General features: G+C 36.4%; 2 protein-coding genes and 1 long non-coding RNA gene across 4 annotated transcripts in view; 1 reads left to right on the top strand and 2 right to left on the bottom strand.

Moving 5' to 3' along the window:
- Nucleotides 1–81: 81 nt before the first annotated feature.
- LOC128895873 (WD repeat-containing protein 3) lies at nucleotides 82–4,178 on the bottom strand. Its single transcript, XM_054158826.1, has 14 exons — nucleotides 3,743–4,178; nucleotides 3,455–3,664; nucleotides 3,169–3,366; nucleotides 2,929–3,093; nucleotides 2,643–2,848; nucleotides 2,412–2,547; nucleotides 2,140–2,330; nucleotides 1,875–2,070; nucleotides 1,578–1,805; nucleotides 1,234–1,503; nucleotides 898–1,140; nucleotides 659–825; nucleotides 337–559; nucleotides 82–257 (listed from the first exon to the last, which is right to left on the bottom strand). The coding sequence occupies exons 1-14, from the start codon at nucleotides 3,911–3,913 to the stop codon at nucleotides 93–95; spliced, it is 2,769 nt and encodes a 922-aa protein (XP_054014801.1). The 5' UTR covers nucleotides 3,914–4,178; the 3' UTR covers nucleotides 82–92.
- A 2,862-nt stretch (nucleotides 4,179–7,040) lies between these two features.
- Nucleotides 7,041–23,332, top strand: part of LOC128895872 (uncharacterized) — a 106,098-nt gene continuing 89,806 nt past the window's right edge. The window contains exons 1-2 of the long non-coding RNA XR_008461877.1: nucleotides 7,041–7,332; nucleotides 7,448–7,527. This is a non-coding gene — a long non-coding RNA (uncharacterized LOC128895872). The remainder of the gene's footprint in view (nucleotides 7,333–7,447; nucleotides 7,528–23,332) is intronic.
- Nucleotides 7,911–10,878, bottom strand: LOC128895867 (histone-lysine N-methyltransferase, H3 lysine-79 specific-like). Of its 2 annotated transcripts, XM_054158820.1 has the most exons (3): nucleotides 10,603–10,877; nucleotides 9,097–10,341; nucleotides 8,839–8,978 (listed from the first exon to the last, which is right to left on the bottom strand). In XM_054158820.1, exons 2-3 carry the CDS (start codon nucleotides 10,308–10,310, stop codon nucleotides 8,975–8,977), a joined length of 1,218 nt encoding a protein of 405 aa, XP_054014795.1. In that variant the 5' UTR covers nucleotides 10,311–10,341; nucleotides 10,603–10,877; the 3' UTR covers nucleotides 8,839–8,974. The 2 variants fall into 2 exon arrangements, with proteins under 2 accessions (XP_054014794.1, XP_054014795.1); XM_054158819.1 differs by having other exon boundaries at nucleotides 7,911–10,341; nucleotides 10,603–10,878.

The following is a 23,332-nucleotide window of genomic DNA, read 5'->3' as shown; positions in this document are numbered from 1 at the left end:
CTGTAAGAAATAAATTTTATTATTTAAGTAAAAAGATTTTTATATTTATTACTATTCTTAAATATATACATTTTTATTATTAAGTAAAAGGTTTATAAAGACAAGATAGCTCTTTTCACTGCTTTTTCTTTATTTCTTCTAGCTCTATTTTTATGTTTGCTGCTTTTAGTTGCATCTGTGAAAAGTTGAATCCCTTCCTTTTCTTCAATGACACGTTGCATATGTAACATTCCGTGTAAATTGAATCCAACTGTATCCTAGACGAAACGGTTTTAAATTAAATTAATCCTTTTAGGTAATTACTTAATTATTATTTGTATAAAGGATGTTTCTTACTCTCAAGTTTGAAACTTTTTTCATGGCAAGAGTTTTAACAGTTTCTAAAATAGGTAAAAGTTCTCGAGTTGCCATAATTGGACCATGGTGAGCTTGTACTAAACATAATGCTAATCTAGCCATTAACTCCGTGTGATAATCTGATTCTAATAGTTTAGGAAGCATTTGAAGAATTTCACAGGCAGCTGAATATGGTAACAATAATAATGTTTCTTCCAAATCGCTAAAAAATTGTTAGATTATTATGCAATTAATTTTTATACATATCCTATTGTATACATATATTTACTATACATTTAATATACTTATAAATTATTTTTACCTTGCTCTGATTCGTTTAACTGTTTCTAACAGATAATCTTCTACAGTTGTACAATTGTAAGCTTGCATTTGCAAAGGAACAGCAGGCGTTGTATTTAATGAAGCTACTTTTGACAATTCTTCGTTAAATGCTTTAGATACATCCAAACATTCTAGTAATAATTCAGCCTAGAAAATATATAAATTTAGCAATTTTCGTGAATATGAATCGATTAATTTATATAAATTGTTTATATTTACTCCTCTTTCGCTGGATACAGTTTTTCTTGAGGGTAAAGATTGTGGCTTTTGTCCAGGGACAGCAGTAGTTTCACCAGTAACTAACTCATTTTCTTGACGTTCCCTCTCTTCTTCTTCTTCATCTTGTAGAACTAGAGGCTCTGTGGTTCGTTCATATAATCTAATTACTTTATCAGACCCACAGGATACAACATAAATACCATTTGGTGAAACAGTACAATTCCATGCTTCTCCTGAATGTCCCTGAAAATAAATAAATCAATTTTATGTAATTTTCAATTATCATTAACTTCTTTATTATAATATTATGACGCATTTTAGAAAAAAATTAATTACTTGCAATGTTACAATTTTTTGGAAAATATCAACATCCCATTCTTTTACTTTTCCATCTTTTCCACAAGTAAACACGTAGTGAGTACCAGGAACAAATGAAAGACCCGTCACAGAGTCATCGTGTGCAAATATCGATTTGTGACAATCTCCAAAATCTAAACCCCAAATTTTGATATTTCGATCGGCAGAGCCAGTAGCGATGAGCGTCGAGTCACTGGATATATCCATACATAAAACTGGTAATTTGTGCCCATAAAGCGAAATGAAAAACTGAGAGAACATTATACATTTTAATTACTTGATAAAGTGAATGTAATATTATATATATTTTTACAAATAATTACCTTAAACGTGTCAAGGAAAAAAATTTTTACAGTAGAATCTAGCAGTGCAACTGCAACAAATCTGTTATTAGGACTTATCCTGACACATAATACACTATCCTCCAGTTTTAAAGTTCTCAGATGTAAAACAGACAAAACTTTTGCCTTTATCTCTCTGTCAGGATCTTGAATAAGTTCAAAATTCCAAAATTTGACTGTTTGATCACCACCACCACTTGCTACTCCTTTCTACAAGGACGTAAAAAGTAATTGGAAGTTTATATAATGCTATGGAATTAATATAAATTTTGTTGTCACCTTATCAGGAAATAGCGTAACACTCCAAAGTTCCTTGGAATGTGCTGGTACTTCTTCTAATATGTCACCTGATGCAATGTCAATAATCAACATTTTACCATCTTTTAAACCTACTATTAAATGCCTATCACCTGGTACAAATGTTGCTGTTAAAGCATAACCACATGGTACAGTACGTAAACAAGCTAGTGTTGGTCTAAAATAAAATAAGATAATATTAAATATTGTCAAGATTTTCTACAAATCTTGTGTTATATTGTAATACCTATTCCATAATTTTACAGAATCTCCACTTGCTGTTGCAAAAGCCAAATTATCAGAACTAAAACAAACTGCACGAACTTCCGTTCGATGACCGTGATTTATTATTGACCTCAAATGTTTCACTTCAGCATCTTTATCCTGAGTGAACAAGGAATATAAGTCAATGGAATTATTATTTAACCCAACACATATCTGAAACGATAAAATAAATATTAGTTGAAGCATTTTCAGGTAGATTTCAATAGGGAAATTAAATTTGTTGCCATAACTTACTCTGAGTTCGCCTTCTCTACCCATTACCATGTTTAGTCCTTTGGCCTTAGCAGATACTTTGATAACAGGTAAACGAATCATTTCATCCTTTATTGTTGGTACACCTGAAAAATTTGGTTCTACGGAGCTCCCATGTCTATTTGTGAAATACATACATCGTGTTAAAAAATAGTAAAACACTAATGAAATACATAATTTCTATAAATATATTATAAAAACATCTTTTCATACTTTTCTGCTTTTTTTCTTTCTTTTCGTAATCGTTTCATCACATTCTCTTTTATTTTAGTATCAGGCAAAAATTGAAATAGTTCTATAGTATTATCTACACCATGACATCCTATAACAGTATGTGTTGTATCGACTTCAAGGGATACAACTCGTCCACGACTGCTTCTCAATATACTCCCAGTTTTCTCACATCTTAAAGGATATTTCTAATAGAATATAACATTTCAATGAAATGTATGAACAGTGAGTATATTGCAAATGTAAATATAAATTAATAAAAATATACCATGTCGCTGACTTCAGTTTCGTCTGCAATATTTAGATCTTGTAAATTAACTTCAAAATCTGTAGTTTCACCATCAATGAAAGATACTTTCCACACATGTAATTCATTATCATTGCAACCAGTTATTAAATATTGATCATTTTTAGCTAAAGCAAGACCCCAAACCTTGATTAATAAAAACATTTTTATTAATAACTTTGTGAAGAAATTAAGCTTAACCATATATTCAATGATATTTACTTCTGTTCTGTGACCAACAAGGGTTCTGAAACAATGTTCTGTATCTAAATCCCAAAATTTTATAAACGTGTCTTTACTAGCACTGATAATAATATTGTGATCCTTCATAAATGCCAGTTTAGTTATTACACCTTTATGGCCACTTAATCGACATATTCCAGTTTCTGCTACTATATCCCAAATTATAATGTCTGTATCCTAGAAAACAACAAATATAAATCACATCTAGAACATATACATATATATATATATATATATATATACTTCATCTAACTAGATATCTTACTTTTGAACCAGAAGCTAATTTATGTCCTTGTTTATCGTAAGTCATTGTAGTGATTTCAGATCTATGACCCACAAATATGCTTATATTTTCACCAGACCTTAAGTCAAAAGTTTTAACAGTACCATCTACATAACCAACTGCTATATGTCGTTGATTAGGAGATGCAGCCAAACATGATACATTTACTTTATCTCCTGACAATACTTGAGCCTGCAATAACAAAAACAATGTACATATATATATGAATATTTGTTTTTTGTAGAATAATATAAACGTTTCGTTTTTTACCTTTTCTCCCAGACGTAAGTCCCATATAAAAACATGTTCACATGCACCAACTGCTACAAATCTGCCTTCTTGTCCTTGTAATATTACAAATATAATATTACAAGAAGGACTGGCAATTATATTTAAATTGCCAGCAGGTACATATCTTAGATATTGCTTTGTTAAACCCATTTTCTATTTATTCAGGAAAGTGGTGGAGAGAAACAGGCTTCCCGGGTAATTCTTATCTTTAGGTATAAAATTATTATTTGTTTTCTCTTATGTGAAATGAAGAGTATTTACTTTGAAACAGCGGTTTATGATTGATATTTTCATAATGTAACATTCACTCGATAATCTGTTTTTGAAAGAACATGTAACTAGTTGTTTAACACTTAAATATTCGTTTCATATTTTAGGTTAAAAGCGCACATGGACTATGCTCGTACAGACAGCAACCGACACAGGCAGGTGGGGGCTAAAAAGAGATGAGGGGAAATGGAACCACGTTTTTAGTTGGAGACATAAATCCACGTGGCGCTAGTAAACATCACACACACATATCTAGGGTATCGGTGAGCTTGATAAAGTAACACTATACTGACTTCCTTCTGTAGTTTACAAGTTTTTTTACACGAAACATCAAGAAAATTGAAATATGGAAAAGGAATATCGTGGAACAGAAAGGAAATTCAATCATGTATTTCAAATTTCAATCTCCATTCTATTGATTTGGTCACATTAACTTTATTATCCAGATATCTTATCATCTTCGGTACATATTTTAACGTTAACGTTTCTTTCAACAGATCACATGTACAATTAAAAATTAAACAATACATAAATATTATTTTACATATTATACTTAATCAATACGGACCTAATTAGTGATCACTAATTTAAACTTAAGTGAAAATTACTTAAGCGATTCATAACGGAATAAAATTCAAATTATTTAAATATAAAAACATTACGAACTTTCGTTAAAATCGCTTAAGAAATTTTACTATCAACATAGAACAAACGGAATTGCATTTGCATACTTTATAGAGTAAGTTTATTATAATTCAACAAATTAAACAATGATCGCGAATAAAGTATGATTGATGAAAAAGAGTCCCGAATAGTTATGAAAATATATACTACTCTATTAGATCAAATTTCTTCTAACAATAAGTCAATCAGGATTGAAAAATTATTTATATCGCGTAACAATTCTAATAATGAATATAAAACTTCTAATAATTAACTAAATATTTTTTTACCAAAATTACGTGTACCTGTGTTAATTAACGCGCGACCCTAACTTGAGTAACCCAAGTGCAGCAAAGTGCAGCGCTTACCCAAACTAAGATGACGATTGTGTTTATGTAACGTGTGAATATTATATTCGATAAGAATGATAAGATGGCTCTGAATATATCAATAGGTACGAAATTGATAAACTAAAAACTAACTATAAACTAAAACTGTAAATGTAATAATGCAAATAATTGCCAAGCAATGTATTAAGAGACACTAATAATATTATTGATACCAAGTAACTGGTATTTTATTGTAATGAATAACATCTATTTCATACCTGTTGCTACTTGATCACTTCTAATCGCTATTAGTACTTTTGTTGGTTACCTATTAGTGTTCTTATCTAATATTGGGAGTCCTTTAAGTATAAATTCAATTTACATTGGGAGAATAGATTAATCGGTATCGCGAGCTTTTTTTCTCCACTCGGTATCAATTAATAATGTACTTCCATAAATTTTATCACAACCTTTTGCGGGTTATTTCGAGTTCGATTCTTGTTTTATTTTAACATAGCTGTATTTGTATGAACAAATATACATTAAATTAATCATTTTTTCCTGTTATAGATTGCTGGTTGAAATTTGAATGCGGTGGTGGCGTCATCGACGCCATGATGCTCTTTTCCAGTTCGAGCGGGATTTCACGAATTGTGGCGAACCTGAAATCTTCTTTAAACAAATAGGTAACATATTTATTTATATTTTCATTCTCTGTCGTGTGAATTGTGATCGGTAGTAAGCGTGTTACACGATTTCATAACGAATCATTGCTGATATGAAACGACAACGGTTATTTGAAATTTTTCGTAACGTGGAATTTTATGACAACTCAAAATGGCGTCGTGTTGTAATTCAATCGCGATTTTATATGTTTTAATATTCTTGTTTTATAGAATATTATTAATGCTTTGTCAAATATTTTATCACGAAGTTTACGCCATTACGATAGTATTCACTGTACCTTAGCAAGTTTAAATTCATTTAGAAACATCGTGATTATACGTTATATTACAGAAGCTTATGTAACTAACAAATTTTGATTTTGCAACGTGTCTCGCAATACTTATGAAAATCACGATATATCTTTGGATAGGGTACGACAAAAACGAACATAATTACAACTCTAGTAATGAAAATTCTAAATGTAACACTTCGTATTATATTTGAGCGTAATATTCTTTCACTGAATTTGAGATATTTGAATTCGTTGAGAGTGTTTAACTTTGACAGTTACAGATATCGAGTTTCAATAACATGGGCCAACAGATTATCGTAATTCTGGGAAGGCAGTATTTCTGCGAATAACAAAGAAAAAACAAAACATACTAGGCGAGCACCGGGTGTGCTTGCTTCGTGTTGTTTATCTTCTGTCTCCCTCTCTCTTACAGAAATTCTTACCGAGGACGCTAAAGCCAGTGTTTACTACCTTATTGCGTAGTATCCTTTGTTTCGAAGCTATCGGGCAGAATTTCGTTTACACATGGGCATACGCAAGGTACAGTTAGCATTTCCTGCGTATTGTAAATTTATTCTCGAGCATCGCTGTTTGTTTTGTTTGCTCAATCACGCAGTCACATTTGGTTCGACGGCTACGAACATCGATTGTATTTAATACTGTTTCTTTTAGTTATGTATATTTTCAAAATTGTTTATTGTCGACTTTATAGTCAATGTATTACTGAAAAGGAGTATTGGATCATGCTTAGTAAATTGAACCTGTATACAGTCAATGTAATAAGTATTCGTAGAGGAATCATTTATTTTAAATTGGTTGCTGTACGAATATTCTTACAGTGACTGTATGTACTCTATATTACAATTTCGTTTTTAATTCTAAAATTGTAACCGCCAAAATTTATTTTCTTTTATGCTTCTTTACAGATTTTTCGCGCCTGATGTTTGCAGAGTGTAGTGAAGCTATGCAGTCTCCTATCCTAATCTTTCTTTCAGAAATTTGGTGACCGCGCGCAATGCGGTCGGTAGAGTCAATGTTTGTTGCGTAGAAGTATTCTTATTTGTTTCGATGCGAACTGGCATCGAGTAGATTTTCGTTTACAATTTAGGTACACGCGAAATAGATTGAGTGTTTATTGCGTTTTGTAAATTCTTTCCAGAGCATCGCGGCTCTTTCAAATTTTCTATCGCGAGGTAGAGTCACGGTTGTTCGCCGACTATAATCTTCGGTCGCGTTAGTAGCTTTCTAATTTTTTGTTTTATTTATTCAACTAAAATTGCTCGATACCGGTGTTAGAGTCGGTGCATCATTGAAGAGGAGTTTTAAGCGATGCTTAACAAATAGGAAATGTAAGTATCTATGAATTCTTTATTACATTATAAATTGGTATCTCCAAAATTGCAACAACAGAAATTGATCGTTATGTTTTGTGTTGTTTTGCAAATTCTTCACACCTCACCCCAGGGTTCGTGAGTCTAGCAGAGCTACTACGATGTCTTCGGAGTTGCTGGGCTACTACGATGTCTATCACATAGCAACGAATCGTGAGTCGCATGCTATTTTGTTCCTCTAATCTCCCAATCATGTTGTCAATTGGGCAACTCGCGTTTTGCATTAGTGTTGCGAAATAAAAATCTGAATCGTGTTCGTTTCCAGGATAGTTGCTTTGATTAGTATTTTTCGCGTTTTCTTTCCGGGTAGTGTTGCGTATAAATACCAATCACGAATGCCATTAGTGTTGCGTATAATGAATATTGATCGCGACCAATTAGAAGTAAATTCTCGTGTTTTGAATTAGTATTTCGAAATATATATAAAGAGCCCAAAATTTGATGATGTCACTAGTTTTAGTTTCGTCATCATTATCCAATGTGTCAATTGGAAGAAAATTATTCAATTTTAAATTAGCTAAAAATAGGGATATTTAAAAAATTTGATAAAAGTACGTGACAATATGTTTTCTTGTATTTTTTAATACAAAGGAACTGTAGAAAAAATTACATTACAATAATGTACATTCACGTATTTTGGGAAACAGTCACATTTTAATCAGAATCATTCAATATTCACTCGTGCCTAAATGATGCACACATGTATAAATTGCTGGAATCACATTAAAAATTACTTTTGTAAAACAGTGAACAAAAGGCACTGTTAAGAATTATTTTGTCATCTCTCGAACATACAATTTTAATTTTTTACAATATTAACACTTCAACAATCTTCTTCTATTTGCATTGAATAATATAACATCACAATAATTTTACTATACTTTGTACATCTTTTAAGGGGACAAAAGCTTTACATACTTTTAAATTACCACATGAAATTCAATAGCATTGAATATATCAAGGGTGTGCATTATCTATTAATTGGTAAATTCTCTACAATATATATATAAATATACAAAATAACAGGTTTTTACACTCTTACCAAGGTACAATATTGTAATTATAATTAATGACAAATTATGTTGCACCCTACAGTAAGTTCTCGAGTTACACGAATCCGGAGATTTACACTTGTGTCGCTATGTATATTCTTATACATATTGTGTGTGTGCATTGTTCGACTCGTATTATTTATACAATTCAATTTATGAAAGAAACTTTGGAACAAATTGACCGTGTAAGTCGAGAACTATTGTATACAATAACTATTGCTAATATATCTTACGTATTTAACATTGTGTTGTTGCAAGAGCTGCAGTATCTTTTTTACATTTTGTCACTGTATTTCAAGCATAAATGTTGTATCAAAAGCTTATATGAAATACAGATGGTTCAGCCACTGTATAGTTCTATTGTGTATGCGAATGTTCAGAAACCATATGTACAGTACTATAAATGTATAAAAATCTTTATCCATTATTTTCTAATCTAGGTTTGCCGATTTGTTCTCCTATATGAACTGGCTGAGCTAACGAATTCTGGAACCACATCATCCAGTTGCTCAAATAATGACCTCCCAATTGATTATCAGGATTCTCCTTTATCTGCACATTGTTTAATTCTTCAAAATTGCGAACCGTTTGAAGTTCAGTGAAATTATTATTCACCGAGTAGCCTCCATGCATTCTTACCTCCCTTTTTCGAATAGCATCTTTTACTAACCTTTGCCTGCGCTCCTCTTCCGTTTCTATAGCAGATCTAGTAAATCTCATTTCTCTGACTCTCAAGGCATCTTTCCTTAATCTTTCTTTTCTCTCTTCTTGAGTTTCTTTAGCATACTGATTCAGTCGAGCCTCTCTTCGTTTCGCAGATTCTCTGTTTAGTCTCTCCCTCCTTTCTTCAGGAGTTTCAGTAGCATATAACGAAAGCCGTTTCATTCTTCTTCTCTCCGCTTCGCGATCGAGCCTCTTCCTTCTGTCTTCTGGCGTTTCATTGTACATTCTGTACTCTCTCTTTCTTGCTGCTTCCGCATCTAATCTTTTTCTTCTTTGTTCCGGAGTTTCATAATACATTCTCATTTCTCGTCTTTTCGCTGCTTCTTTCGCTAATCTCTCTAGGCGTTGTTCTTCGCTTTCTTGTTCATACAGTTTTTTTCTTTTCTCTCTCATACACTCTGCTTTTCGTCGTAGTTTTTCTTTATAATCCTGTAAAGATCTTATTTTCAGTTGTCTTTTAGATCTCTCATGTTTACTTTCCTTAGTTTTCACGTTATTGCCATTTTCCGACGTTTGGTTCTGTTCTTCTGTTGCTGGTGTTATTGTAGCTTCGATATTGATAGGGACTTCTACCTGTTTCTTGGCATTTTTGGAAGGATTCGATCGAAGATTGCTTTCGTTGTCTACATTACACAACCATTCTGTGGTGTAAACTGTTTCTTGATCTAGTTCATCTTCCTTTTTTATATTAAGATTTAGTCCTAGAAGCTCGCTTGGTATAGTAACTGCAGAAATACTATAATTAGCTGATTGTATTTGTTCGTTATGATCGATAAATATCTCTGAAATTTGACTCGTCGGCTTTTGTATTTCTATATTCACATTTTCATAGTCTAAATTCTGCAAATACATTGACCCACTTAAAATGCCATTAATATTGTAATTTTCATTTTGTTCTATGGGATTTAATGTAGAGATTAAATTATTTAAGCTTGCATTTTGCATATAATCTTTACTATTTATATTTGATTCTTTGCCTTCGATAACTGCACCGTATCTCTTACTTTCTTTAATTTCGATAGCACAAAAATGTTGAGCCGCGTTAATTATCTCAACTTCATTGAAATCTGTCTCACGTTCATCGTTCTCTTGCTTAACATAAACGGGAATAAAGTCTATGGAACAATCTCTTATTTGTACACTGGTTTCACTTAATTCCATGACCTTACGATCCAGTAAACGGCAGCAGATACTAAAAAGTCAAAAAGCATAGGCACATTAAAATTGAAAGTTTACACATTCTAATACAATTTTGTAACATAATCGTAAATATAAATCGTAGAATCTCTGTCATAATATTTGGAATATTAAATGATAATATACAAATATTAATTAGGTAAAAGATTAGTTGTAGAAATGAAAATTACTGTATTTGGTATCTTCATTTGGAAGAAAATGTTAAGATGATTTAATGGATAGTATAACAGAGTATTAATTAAAGAGTAAATTTCACCTGTGTATCGTCTGCTGATGACAGCTGATCCGAAGATGATACTACAAGTGTTAGAACATGTTCAATGTTTGCTGCAAATCGCAGACTTTCAGCCGTTATCTTTTCCTTGTGCGTCACATGGTAATATAATATAGCCGACAGATTGAGTTAATATCCATAAATTCGGCTGCTTGTCGTTACACGAAATTAATTCGCACGTCGAGCTATTTACCGCTCGTCTATCCACGTCGTTCGACATTAGGTTTGTTCGCATCGACTGCGCTTATTGCACTTGCGCAAAAAGTACGGGCAACCATTGGCTGATTCCCATAGCTCCGAAAACCTGGGTCAATGTTTTTCGCACGGAGTGATGAAAACGAATGGACCAATAGCGGAAAATGATTTAAAATGCAATTTTAAAACGGTGCACATGCGTAGAGGAATGATAGAAGCGCGTAACATTTAAAAACACAGTCATCCGCTTGCTCTTAAAAACCATTTATTCGCGTCGTTACATTCTTTTTATGATAGTTATTTAGATCCTATTCGAAACCACGATCTTTTCCCCTGTGAATGGCTAAGAATACATTTGAATCAGATTGCTTTATTGAAGAATATGTGAAGTAAAATTTATAGGTTGCTGAAAAGTTAAAGAGAAATAATTGAATTAATGAAAGGAACGTATAGTGAATTTCGTAATTGTGTATAGTATGATGCTAAACAAGATCTATAGTAACTTTATTTTGAAGAATTGATTAGGTTTGTCAGGCATTGTCTACCGTTGATAAGGTAGAACTTTAACGTTCTCCTGTTTTATCTTTACCCTTTCACAAAATTAATTTCTGGTTTGGATTTATATATAAGTATACTTGTATTAAATACATATATTGTTAAATAATATGATGTTATTAGAATAAATATGTATTATTTTTATGTTTTTACTTTTTTCTTTTAAATTAAATAGTTTAATAATTAGCAACATTTCTATTTATTATAGTATCAAACCAGATAAATTTAATCCATCAAACAAAATAATATTCTCTTAGTGTAATCCTCTGTTCCTCAGTCTCTAGTTCGGCGGATCCTCGCCAACTATCCAGCAACGGACGGTACATTCGACATAGTAAAATGCCGCGAAATTTCAAACGAAACCTTTTAACGGAAGATCCTATACTATCTTTAACGTGGCGTACCGTTTTGAGCTCGTTCCTTTGCTCGCCGTCAATAAATGTCATCGCTTTTGGTGGCAAAGAGAGAACGCACGATGCCTTACACAGCATCCGAATGCCCAATCCACTTCGCATGAGAATCTTAACTTGAGCGTCATGGACGTATAGCGCCGCGATGGGACCGTTCAGGGAGAGGTCCGACGATGCTTTTTGTCGGGCACTACGTGCTCTGATAATTAAGACATTTCCATTTAGAGTTGACGTTCGGTGACGTGGAGATCCTGCGCCGGGCGCGCGTACGTTTTCGGCGCCCTCCTCTCCCTCCTGCCCCGGGTTACAGAAAAACCTAATCCGCATGCATTGTGTTGATAATTAATGGTGTATGATCGAGGGCCACCGTTCCAGGAACGACGGGAAGATACGGACCGCGTAAGAAACGATACGTGTGTATCCACCGCGAGAAAGATTTATTAGTTTCGCGTAATATAGCGAGAGAACCGATCGACCCGATTCCCCATTCGATATCGGAGTGGCATTTAAGGAAATAATTGGGTGTTCGTGTTTTGCGTATCCGGCAGAAATAGTCGGAGATCCCGGCGACGATTCTGCTTACGTCGTTTTGAGATCAAAAATAACCTTTTTTTTTTTTATATGAAAATATAACAATCGACAGTATTTTGAAAAAAGATTAATGGAGTTACGTAATTTTGAAATGGTTGATTTTTGCATCGTATAAGATGTTTAGAATTTCTCCCTTGTTAAATGTTGTTTCAATTCTTCTGTTACGGTAATAGTTGGACTGCGAATGTTTATGCATTTATGGCAAGTAAAAGTTTGGGAAAGTATGCGAGGATGGTAAGACCGAGGGTGATACTAGATGTAAAGTATCGTGGATTGGCAACATGTTTGTAGATAAAGTATCGAACGATCGTCGCGCCGTTTCGCGTAGGGATACCATTGATGCCGATTACGATGCGACCGATCGCCTCACCGAGAATGTTTTCTTACGGCCGGAGCCTGGACGGGTAGGGCGCAGACCCCTTTATTGGATTTAGTCCCCTAATGATTTTGTCAAGCCGGGACGAAAAGAACCTGCCAACATTCCGTCGCGACTCGCTCTGCATTCGAATTTGGCGCTGTAACCGCGTTCGGTTAACCGACGGGGGATCCCCTCGTAAATTACGCTCCGCGAATCGTAACCCTATCACCTAACACAATTACTCGCGAGAAATAGCTGACGGCCGAGATGATTCTTTAACGTATTTCCATTTCGATCGTGAATCGCGATTTTACGTCTTTATGAATTTCTTGTTATGGGTTTTTCTCCTTGTTTCGTCGCCACCCTATCCTGCGGTATGCGCAGCTAGTAATTTGAATGTTTCGACACTTTCTTACTTTGTCTACAACTTTGTCTATGATGGGGGATAAGGTATTTAACTCTCTCGAGTCGGTTGTTTTCTGTTCGAATTCTATCGTTCCTCTTTCAGAAATTGATTGTATGTGGCATTAATTTAAAAAAAGACTAGGGTGTATAAATACTTTTTCGAGCCACCCGTATATGGGTGACGGTGGCTTTTACTGAAGAACTAAAAGAAATTAATTTTGGAAGTTAAATGCCAAAGTAAATGAATTTGTATGAAATACTTGAATTTCGGTGAAGTTACAAAAATAAATACCACGATAAATGTTTGATTACGTAGTCCCCGATAGTTAGTAAATAAAATTCAATCGCGGTGGAAATTTTAGCGTGGCGGTAAACGCGTTAAATCAACGCGAAAATAAGTTAACGCGAGCGGTGTTCGACTTTGCTCGCGTCGCTTTTTTTTCGTGAAGTTTTTCTTTTCGCCGGGAAGGTTCTGCTATTAAATTAGCGAGATTAAAGTCTTAAATAATTCCCCGGCGCGTTTCGTTCGACGCCACGCGTTCTGCGGAACCGGTTCTAATGATGCTTGCAAAACACTTGGCGAGCCGAGTAAAAGAAATACTCCTAAGCACAATCGACAGTTCGTTTCGTTTTCCTTTCATAACTACCCCGTCGACTTAATCGAGTATCCTATTAACGAGTTCGGCTATGACGTAACTAACGACGCGTCGAAACCGTTATCATCGTGTTCCTTTTATATCGAATCAACTAATTATAGCTTTAATAGTCATGCCTTTCGGTTATTTCTTATTTCGCGTGACTATCTTCGTAATACGAGAACGATAATTTGGCAATTTTAAGACCTTCATTTTTATTTCTCATGTAAATTATTATACGAGTGTATAAATTAATTTTATTACTAAATCAGGCATTTATTTATTTATTTATTTTGAGTCATGTGTTTCTAGCCGTCATTCGAATGACTATTATTAGATTGTCAGCAAATATAAAATCAAAATTGTTGGTATAATATTGAATACGTAAAAGTGCACGGTAAATTATGAGTAAACACTATAAAGAACTGAGAAAAATTCAAGAAATTTCGAAAATTAAAGTGAAGGAAGTACAAATTTTGTCACATGAATTTTACTAATTGGTATAGTAATTAAATATTATATCAAATAGTATAGCAAAATAAATAAAGTATCCTCTGTTAACATTAACTACGTATTTTTTTCTAGGATAATTGTAACCAATATTTTTAACCGAGAAAAATATATAAATATATAAAAAAAACCACCAAAAAATTAAGAACGCGTAATCGTTGAGATTTTATAAATAATGAAAAGGAAAAGAAAAGAAAGTGAAATTACCTAGATGGAAGAATTACCTGGTAGAATTAGTTTCATTTTCCGACGTTTTGCGTTCTCTTGCAAGAACGTAGGCACCAAACCAAGATGAAGTAATGGATGAATACGCGATCTGGTTGGATAGTTGTTTCCGCGAAACAATATGCACGATTGCAAGAATTCTGCGTGTTACGATGATACGGTGCGTTACGTTGGCTTAGAACCGTACCAGACCGAAGTGCACGATTCTCACGAATCGCTAGATTCCTAAGGTTTTATGATCGCTGCGCTGTGCGTGTCCAAGGTATTCGAATATTTCTACTAATGAAACCTTCCGTCTTTATCGAAAAATTCATTTAAATCCTGCGAAATACTTCTTTAGACAATGCAGAATGACTTAATGTGTACAACAGGGAGCTTACAGTTTATGCCACATTAGCTTTTATCCATGCTCCGTTGATCGATTAGGTAGAGAACGACATTAAAATGGTGAAACATGTTACGGAAATACTGCCTGAATAGATTTGGAGTCTAATTGACCAGTACCAATTCTAGATACGAATAACTTTTAAACCTATTCCTAACGTTAAAATTTAGATTTATGAGTTCTAGGTAGGGGTGTGCGGTATCCCGGTCGGGACGGGAATTCCTCCCGGGATCGGGATGGAATCCCGAGAATTTCAAAATCCCGAATACATCCGGGATTCCCGTGAATTTCCGGGATCCCGAGAATTTCGAGATCCCGTAAATGTTCGGGATTCACGGGAATTTCGAAATCCCGTACATTCGGATTGCTGAAATTTTCAAGAATAACAACACTTTCGGAAATCTCAGATATTATTCTATAGCCCGTACATTGTCGGGAATCCCGGATTTTTGCGGGATCTCGTGTATTCTCGGGAATCCCGAATATTCTCGGGAATCCCGGATATTTTCGGGAATCCCGGATATTTTCGGGAATCCCGCACACCCCTAGTTCTAGGCATCAAAAGCCACTAAATATTAAAAAAAAGTTAATAAATTTTGCTGTTCCAAAGTAAAGTTCAACCTAACAAAAGACTTATAAATACATACAAGAACGAATTAGGGGTTTGATTTTAGTGTACCTCCTCCAGGCAAGGGAAACAAGGTTAGAAACCTCCCAAAAATGACACTCTTGAACGAATCGCGATCGTGGATCGCTCTAGAAACAGGAATCGCATGAGGATCGGCTCGATGATCGGAATTGGCCTGGAGGCTCCGCTTGATGTATGATCGGTGCAGAAATGGCTGTCGTCGCGGGGCCGTATCCCGATAAATCTCTCGACTTTTTATCCGCGGATGGACTTGTCGTTCGCGTATAAATGTATCGTTTTCATCAATATTTATGTCGGGGAGGGAGGGCGGACCAATTGGACCGAAGTTCTGCCGGTCCGGTATAGGAGAAACGTCGTCGACTGGGACCGGGACCGGCGATACCACGACCGTCTCTTCTCCCGACTCCAATCGGCTTTGCCTCTCCCTCCGATAATAAAGATATCCATTATACCCGCCGGCTTCTTCTTCCACGGCCAAACATTTCGTTTTGTCGGATCTCGAAGCATCTCTTGTCTTCCGTTCGTTGCGGATTTCTACCACCCTTTCAACGCACTCCTACTCGACGTATGATGAATATATGCATCGTACGCCCATGTATATCGTTAATTGCGCGAGCGTAGTCGAGATTTTGCATACCGCCGCCCGGTGGAACGGTATTCGTGAAAGGCAGTCGTACTTGATACGGTGAATGCGCCAATTAACGACACACTTTTTGGTAGTCGTCACTTTGAGGATATGGTAGGACAATTTTAGCGATTGTTTCGTATTTGATCGTACATAATATGAGAAGGTAAAGCATCGGGCTGGGATCTATACATTTTATTTTTGTTATCGAAGTAGTAGTTTATTTTATATTTATATTCTGAGCGAATAAGTCACCGATCGTAGGTGTTCTAGGTTTTCGTATTCATTTTCTGTGACACTTTTGTATTAATGCACGAGTGTTCGATATAGTAGTCCATATACAGTAAGACTTGGTATAGAATTCCTCTCGAAGGTCCCGGGACCAAATCCAAGCAAGAACAGGAAGACTTCTCGTAGCATTTTACTGAAAGCCGTTCGGTTTCTATTTCTTTTTTTTTTTTTTTTTTCGTTCAAGCTCGTTGAAAGAACTCGAGTATAAAACTCGTCGACAATTTAGATTCAACGGTAAGACACGTACGAGTCGGGACGGTAGCATGGCAGACGCGGAGTCGCATGAATCATTTTTCCCCGATGCACGGGGCGAGTCGCAAAACGAGAAAGTTTTTTCACGATTCGTCGCATAATTTCGTACCGACAGGCAGGCATCCCGAATGTTTTGTAGAATAATTCCGCGACGTACGCGGCGACGTACTAACGAGTTCGTTAACCGTAAAAAGCGAGTTGAAAACGACGGATAAAAAGCTCACCTGATAGAGGAGCCTCGGCGACGACGAACGCTGCCGTGTTCTCTGTATCCGCGCGACGCAAACAACGACGACGGTAATAGAAATCCCAACAATACTGATTACCGCCCTCATTGTACGTTCGTACATCTTTGTTACGCACAATACTATAACGATGCTAATCATGCGCCACGGCGGCGTGGAATAATTTGTACGAGTCAGCAAGTACATCGGCCATTGTCGTGCTGATTTCCACGCGAGCGCAGGCAATCAAAGCGAAATCAAAGTGCTGACCGTACCTTTCTTCTAACTGTCCACGGATTAAGATTAATGTTCCGTTATTGATCATTTTTAAGACGCTTGTATACAATCGAGATTGAATTACGGGGCGCAAGGAAGTCTCATTTCCAACGCTAATACCGCGATGTTCAAGTTCCTCGACGGTATTCCCGTGTTTTCCGGGTCTTTCGGGAATTTGCTTCGCGTCTTGTTACCTTGAAATGAATTCGCCATCCAGAAACGGCAAATTTTCTCGTTCAGCTTTTCGATCGTTTTTCTCTCGGGATACTCGTGCTCGGAGATTTGGGAATTTCTGAATTCGCGACGTCCTCTTTGCTTTTTTCGTTTTTTCTTTTTTCTTTTTTTTTTTATAGTTAGATTATTTAAAGTCGCATGACCTCTTAGGGATTTCTTTAAAATAATGTTAAAACTAGTACTTGACGGTAGCATCCGAGAGAACATTCACGTTTAGAAAAATGGCGGATATCTAAATTTAAAAGTCACTATTTCGCGGAGTCAAATTTGAAGTAAATCGGTTCAATCGTTTTTTAGAAATGTTGCTCATCGATGTGAAAAATGCAGTTTTCAGAAAAACCTATTTAAAGTTTCAACGCTGAATTACACGTACGCATGCTCGCATCAATTTTCTGAGAACATTCTTAAAACGTGGTAGTCGAAAAGCTGCCATTTTGGAAATTTGCAAGTACCCCTCATCCCCGAATAGAAGATAGAAACACGTCGAAGAGAATATCGAGATCGACGGGGGCATTATCATTTTTCGTCCGTCTCTCGGATTCTTCCTTTTCCCCGTTTTTTGACAGACGTGTCTCCTTTCATCGCGCTGACACAATGCCGCTGGCATTAGAAGATAATGATACAGGGGTTCGTCGCTTTCGACACCCCGAGTTCGCTGCGAAAGGTGATTGCGCACGATTTGAAAAAGGGCGACGAGACGCGGGGCCCTGGTCTTCGTCATCGCTATCGACTCCTTTCGTGTTCCCTTTCTTTTCTTTTTTTTTTTTATTTCTCATTTTCTTTTTTATTTCTCTTCCTTCGAGCTCCGCTGGTCACGCGCCTCGGATGCGGTTTTCGTGTCTCGTGTGTAGAAGGGGACCGTCACGGTGGTTTTTTCAGACGATTCGCTATACACACGCCGCGGATTGCCTCGGTTTCATTGTATTTTATTTGGCGGTTCGTCACGATAGAAATCACTGGCGGCACACAGTTTCCTCCGTTTCCTGTCTATCGTGTTAGCGGCCTGTTTTTCAGAACGATTGAAGAGATTCAGTTTTGATTCAACCCTTCCAGCTATAGGGATGCACTTGTGCATTCAGAGAAAGTTATTGGTGCGAACTATGGACAAGATTTGTTGTTTAGTGGACTCTTGTAGCGTCCACATTAGCAGATAGTTTATGAAAAGCACTGCAGTATTTATAGGAAAGATATTTTTCTTTTTATTATTCAAACTCTCTAACATTGAGATTATATAGATGCGATTTGTCTTATATGCTATGGATTGATACAAAGTACTTGTTCTGATCGATACGTTGTGTTTCACACAGTAAATATGTAAATTATATTCTTTTAGGTAATGACATAGTCGAGAGCATGCTTTTTACTATTGGGTTGGTTTGACACCAATTTGGTTTACTGTGTACGTAATTTCTTCGATATAAGACGCATACCGGGTTACAGCTATAACGGCTGAAGATATTAACCACGTAAATGTATATACTTTTGTGAATACTGCAATTGCGGTTTTAAGAGAATATTCTGCCGTCTTAGCGGTGAAGCTACCTAATAATGCGTGAATATTGTCATGGAATGACAATGAACCTGAATTTCCTTGCACTAATGGAAATCTTAGTGTAGAATACTTGCAATTTTCCAAAAAATGAATTCGATACAACACCGTGTATTATCTGTGCGAAATGACGATGAAATTCGAGATAGCACCGAGATGAACAAAAGGCAATTAACGATTTAAATTCCCTTTAAAAGTTCGGTCAGCGTAATTCTCATTTATTTGAACGCGAGTTGACGTCTAGTGATTTCACCGTTGTGTTACGTGTAATTACGTGATCGGTTAGTAAATCTTGGAAAGTCCCGCGCGTGATTAAGAAAGATGCGAAACGGGAAAAAATCGGTGGTAAATTACACGATCTCCGCGTTGGTCATTAATGTTCCTTATATTTCATGTGACTCGTGTAAGTCGTAAGCGCGTATATTACTGGGGGAAGTTTCTCGATGTGTAGCTGCCTACCATAAGTCATCAGAACAATGCTTTCACGGCCACATAGGTATTAGTAGCTCCACCTCCTTGCTCCAAGTATGATCTATACGTTCGAATAGTCCCGGCCTATACTTATTACCTGTTGCGTGTATGTACAGTGTCGGGACTAAATGATAGCGCGATCCTTTTTGTTTATATTTGGGTGTATTGTGCACTTTATGTATCGCACCGTTCTGTTTCATGTGAACGCTATGAAAATCGGTTTCGTGCGATTAGGATGTAAAAAGAAAATGAAAAGTGAGGCCGAGCTTGATGGGATAAAATGATACCACAATAAGTAACGAATAACAAATAATTTATTACTATTTTGTAATTCCATCTTTCTTTTTATGAGTTCAACTGAATGCCTTGGTATTGGGATAGAAGATTTTATACGTATATGAATACATAAAAAAAAGAGAAGAAATAATAGGGAAGTAATTTGTGTGACTTTAGATATAATGATAATAAAAATAAAAGTAAATCTCCCAGGTCTCAAAATTTTAATGAAAATGAAAAAATTTACATGGACAAATAATAATATTTTTAAAAAATGAATATTAAAGTAGCCTTAAAACCATGAAATTTCTCTTAACAATTTATCAACTAATTTACAGAAAACTTTTCTTCCTGCTACCATTTCTTTCCTGTACCAATTAGTTCCTTCCATAATATTTCATGCAACATAATCGCGTAAAAATAATTTATTCAACTTAACGGCATTCCAGTGATAATTGGCCTTCTTCTGGGTACCTTTGAGGTACAAGATCCGACCAGGATTATTAAAAATTAGTGCACCGAGCCGAGCGTAATGTCGTCGATTAATTTTACGGAATCTAGTGCACAGCGTAACAGTACGTGCATTCTTTTTACGGAGAAAAATAGTTTTACTGTCTCGCAAAGTTTAAAGCGAAGTTCGGAATGTTTGCGAGCCGGAATTGGCGCATATAGAAGCTACAGAGGAAACACGTCCGGGTTCAAACAGCCATATTTCACGTGGCGAACTACCGTGGGGAGAGAGGAGATATTCTCCTCGGGTGAAACACGTTAAAGATAGGTAAACGCGGCCCTTTACAAGGTTGTGTACTTTCTTCAGACCTTTAGAATGAAGTCCAGTGTACGAACAGGTTCAAAGAAGAAAACAAGGATGTTTGTAATTTCAGTAGTGGATGTTGCTTGTTTCTTCGCGAAACCAGTAGCGATAGCAAACGTATGCAACGAAGACTATCAAGAAAAAACTACATGGAACAAATTACAAGTGAATATTAAGAATTATTTTGTAAGTTTACAATTTAACCTTTTAAAAAGTCTTCAGAGTTTTGACAGAAAAAAGCTGAAAAAATATTCAGTTCCACCTGCATCCTTTCTGTAATCATCCTCTGCTTAAAATTTATTGAATAATTGGTATGTTTACTTGCATTGATATTCTGATCATTAACAACACCTACAGCTTGTTTGCACAATATATCGGCGCACGGAGAAAACGCAATTAGGAAATGGAGTGAATAAGTACCACAGGATACGTTTTCATAGAAAGTTGTTATGCTCGAGACGCGTAGAAAAATGACGACGTCGAGAGGCAGACAAATTTCGGTGAACTCGATGAGTTCGAGGAACACATGTGCCGTCTGGTAATGATCATTACCTTGTAATGACCGGACGAATCGATCGGGTTCGATCAATTCTGCAACTTAGTGGTTCCCAACTCCGTTGTTTCACTCCTGTGTCATTTCGTAGAGATAACGAGAGTAGGAGGACTCGAATTTGTCAACTATTCAAATTTGTTATTTTGCTACAATGCCATGTAATTTCGTAGAAAAAAATAGTTGAAGGTTTCATTGGATGAAGGATTAACAATTTTAATTTTACTTGGTTTTCATTTATCAATGGTCTTGCGAACTAATTTTACGTGTAATTACGTGTAACGATTATACACAATACATCGCGTACATTTTTCGTTATTCAACAGATACAAATAATTACATTATTCGATGCGATACCGTTATTATATATTAAATGTATACCTATCATAACATTTTGCAATTAAAATCGCGTGAACGACGATAGCTTACATCATACACCACGGATTTATTCAAATCTGTAAATGTTAATTCAATCGTTCGTTTATTTCGCACGAATTTGTTGGCAGCCGATAAAGGTTGAAACGCACTGACTAAAGGGGTACGTAACCGATACTTGCAAAGTTCGCACCTCGAGAACGGGGCGGCGTGTTCGCCCTACCGCGCAACACCGCTCGTTAAACGAATTAAGTAGTTACGCTTTGTTTAATCGGGGGCACGGAGGCCTGAATTAAGTTGTTATCGGGAATTAGCTGATTATACCAACGCGCCGCGAGGTGTCGAGTTGATTTGTTATTGCGAAAATATGGCATGAGGTTTGTTTATGCCCGCCACGCCTCAACACCCCTTGTCGACCTTACGCTCGTTTACCGCTGACCTTAAATAAGCTGCGTGGACCGTTCGAACCTTGGACCAGTCTCGTGGCCCTTACTTTGCTCTTTTTTTCCGGTGCGATCTTTTCGTCCACCCCTTTCACTCGTGCTCCGAACCGAGGGGGATGGATAATGATTGTCTATAATGCTATGATAACACTCCGCGCGCATGATGTATCACTAATGGTAAGAGACTCTCGGTCGGCCGTGGTGTACCTTTTCGGAGAAACATGATACATTTTTTTTGCACGGGGACGGAGGGGGCAAAACTAATATTGACTGTGGCGCATTATGTATTTTTCTTAAAAAGCGGTATCGCGTTTCGTTGGGAGGAATCGCTAAGCGCCGCGAGTGCGTATTAGTCGATTAACCCTTTAGCGTCGGTTCGACAAAACACTCGGTAGGTTCTTAATTTGATGTACCAGCTTTAGAATACTAGCTAGAATACTATTTATTTCATGTCGTTCGCATTCGATCGCGTGCTCCTCCGTGAATCGATAGGTGACCGTCATTTGTTCTCCGTAACTCACAATGAGATGTTTCGATCGATGTTTCCGATAACTGTGGCCCGCGGTTTTTACCGGTGGCGTGGAGTACTATTTATTTCATGTCGTTCGCATTCGACCGCGTGCTCCTTCGTCAATCGATAGGTGACTGTCTTTTCTTTTCCGTAACTCACAATCACATGTTTCGATCGATATTTCTATATTTCCGATAGCTGTGACTCTTGTTAGCCATTTTTTGTCTATCGCTAACAGTAAGCGAATTATCCTGTTTTAAACGCCTGTTTTAAACTGATGGAAGCGCTCCAAGGAATTCGTACTGGAATTTCACGTTAACGAACCTAGGAGAAAGGAAGTAAAGCGAAGGACATCGACGTGTCGTCTTGAAGAGCGGTAAAAGGGCTCTTCGTCATTTTCCACGAAAATTATAGTCATCCATGCGCGTAATCCCCTTTATAGCCGCGTTGCATCAAATTATAACTGCAACGGCGCGCGCTTCCAGCGCCGTCTTTTCACCGCTTTCCTTTTCTCCGTTCATCGTGCTCCCTCTTGCCCGTTCTCTACTCGCTCCAAGTTCGTCGTTTTTCACTTTTTTTTTTTCTTCTTTCATCTCCTCGTAGGTAAGCGTCCTCGAAGCCTCGTAAAACGGCACATTCCGCCAATCATCGTGGCACATCGGCCAGACATGTAACCCCTCGACCCTGAGTCGCGACCTAGCCTAACTTAACCCCTAATTCTACCGCTCGATCCGCGTGGACACACCGATGAATCGATAAATCGTCGATACCTTCAGCGTAGAGCGGATATCGCGAATTCCTAATTGTCCGATTTTATTAAAACAATGAAAGTAAGTTGATTCGATTCGCTAAAGTATAGAATTCCGCGAAATTGGGTTTAAATTGTAATAATTAAATTGTAAT

The sequence above is a fragment of the Hylaeus anthracinus genome, unplaced genomic scaffold (genome assembly GCF_026225885.1).
Source record: "Hylaeus anthracinus isolate JK02 unplaced genomic scaffold, UHH_iyHylAnth1.0_haploid 5, whole genome shotgun sequence".
NCBI lineage: Eukaryota > Metazoa > Arthropoda > Insecta > Hymenoptera > Colletidae > Hylaeus > Hylaeus anthracinus.
This window is presented reverse-complemented; position numbering and strand designations above follow the sequence as displayed.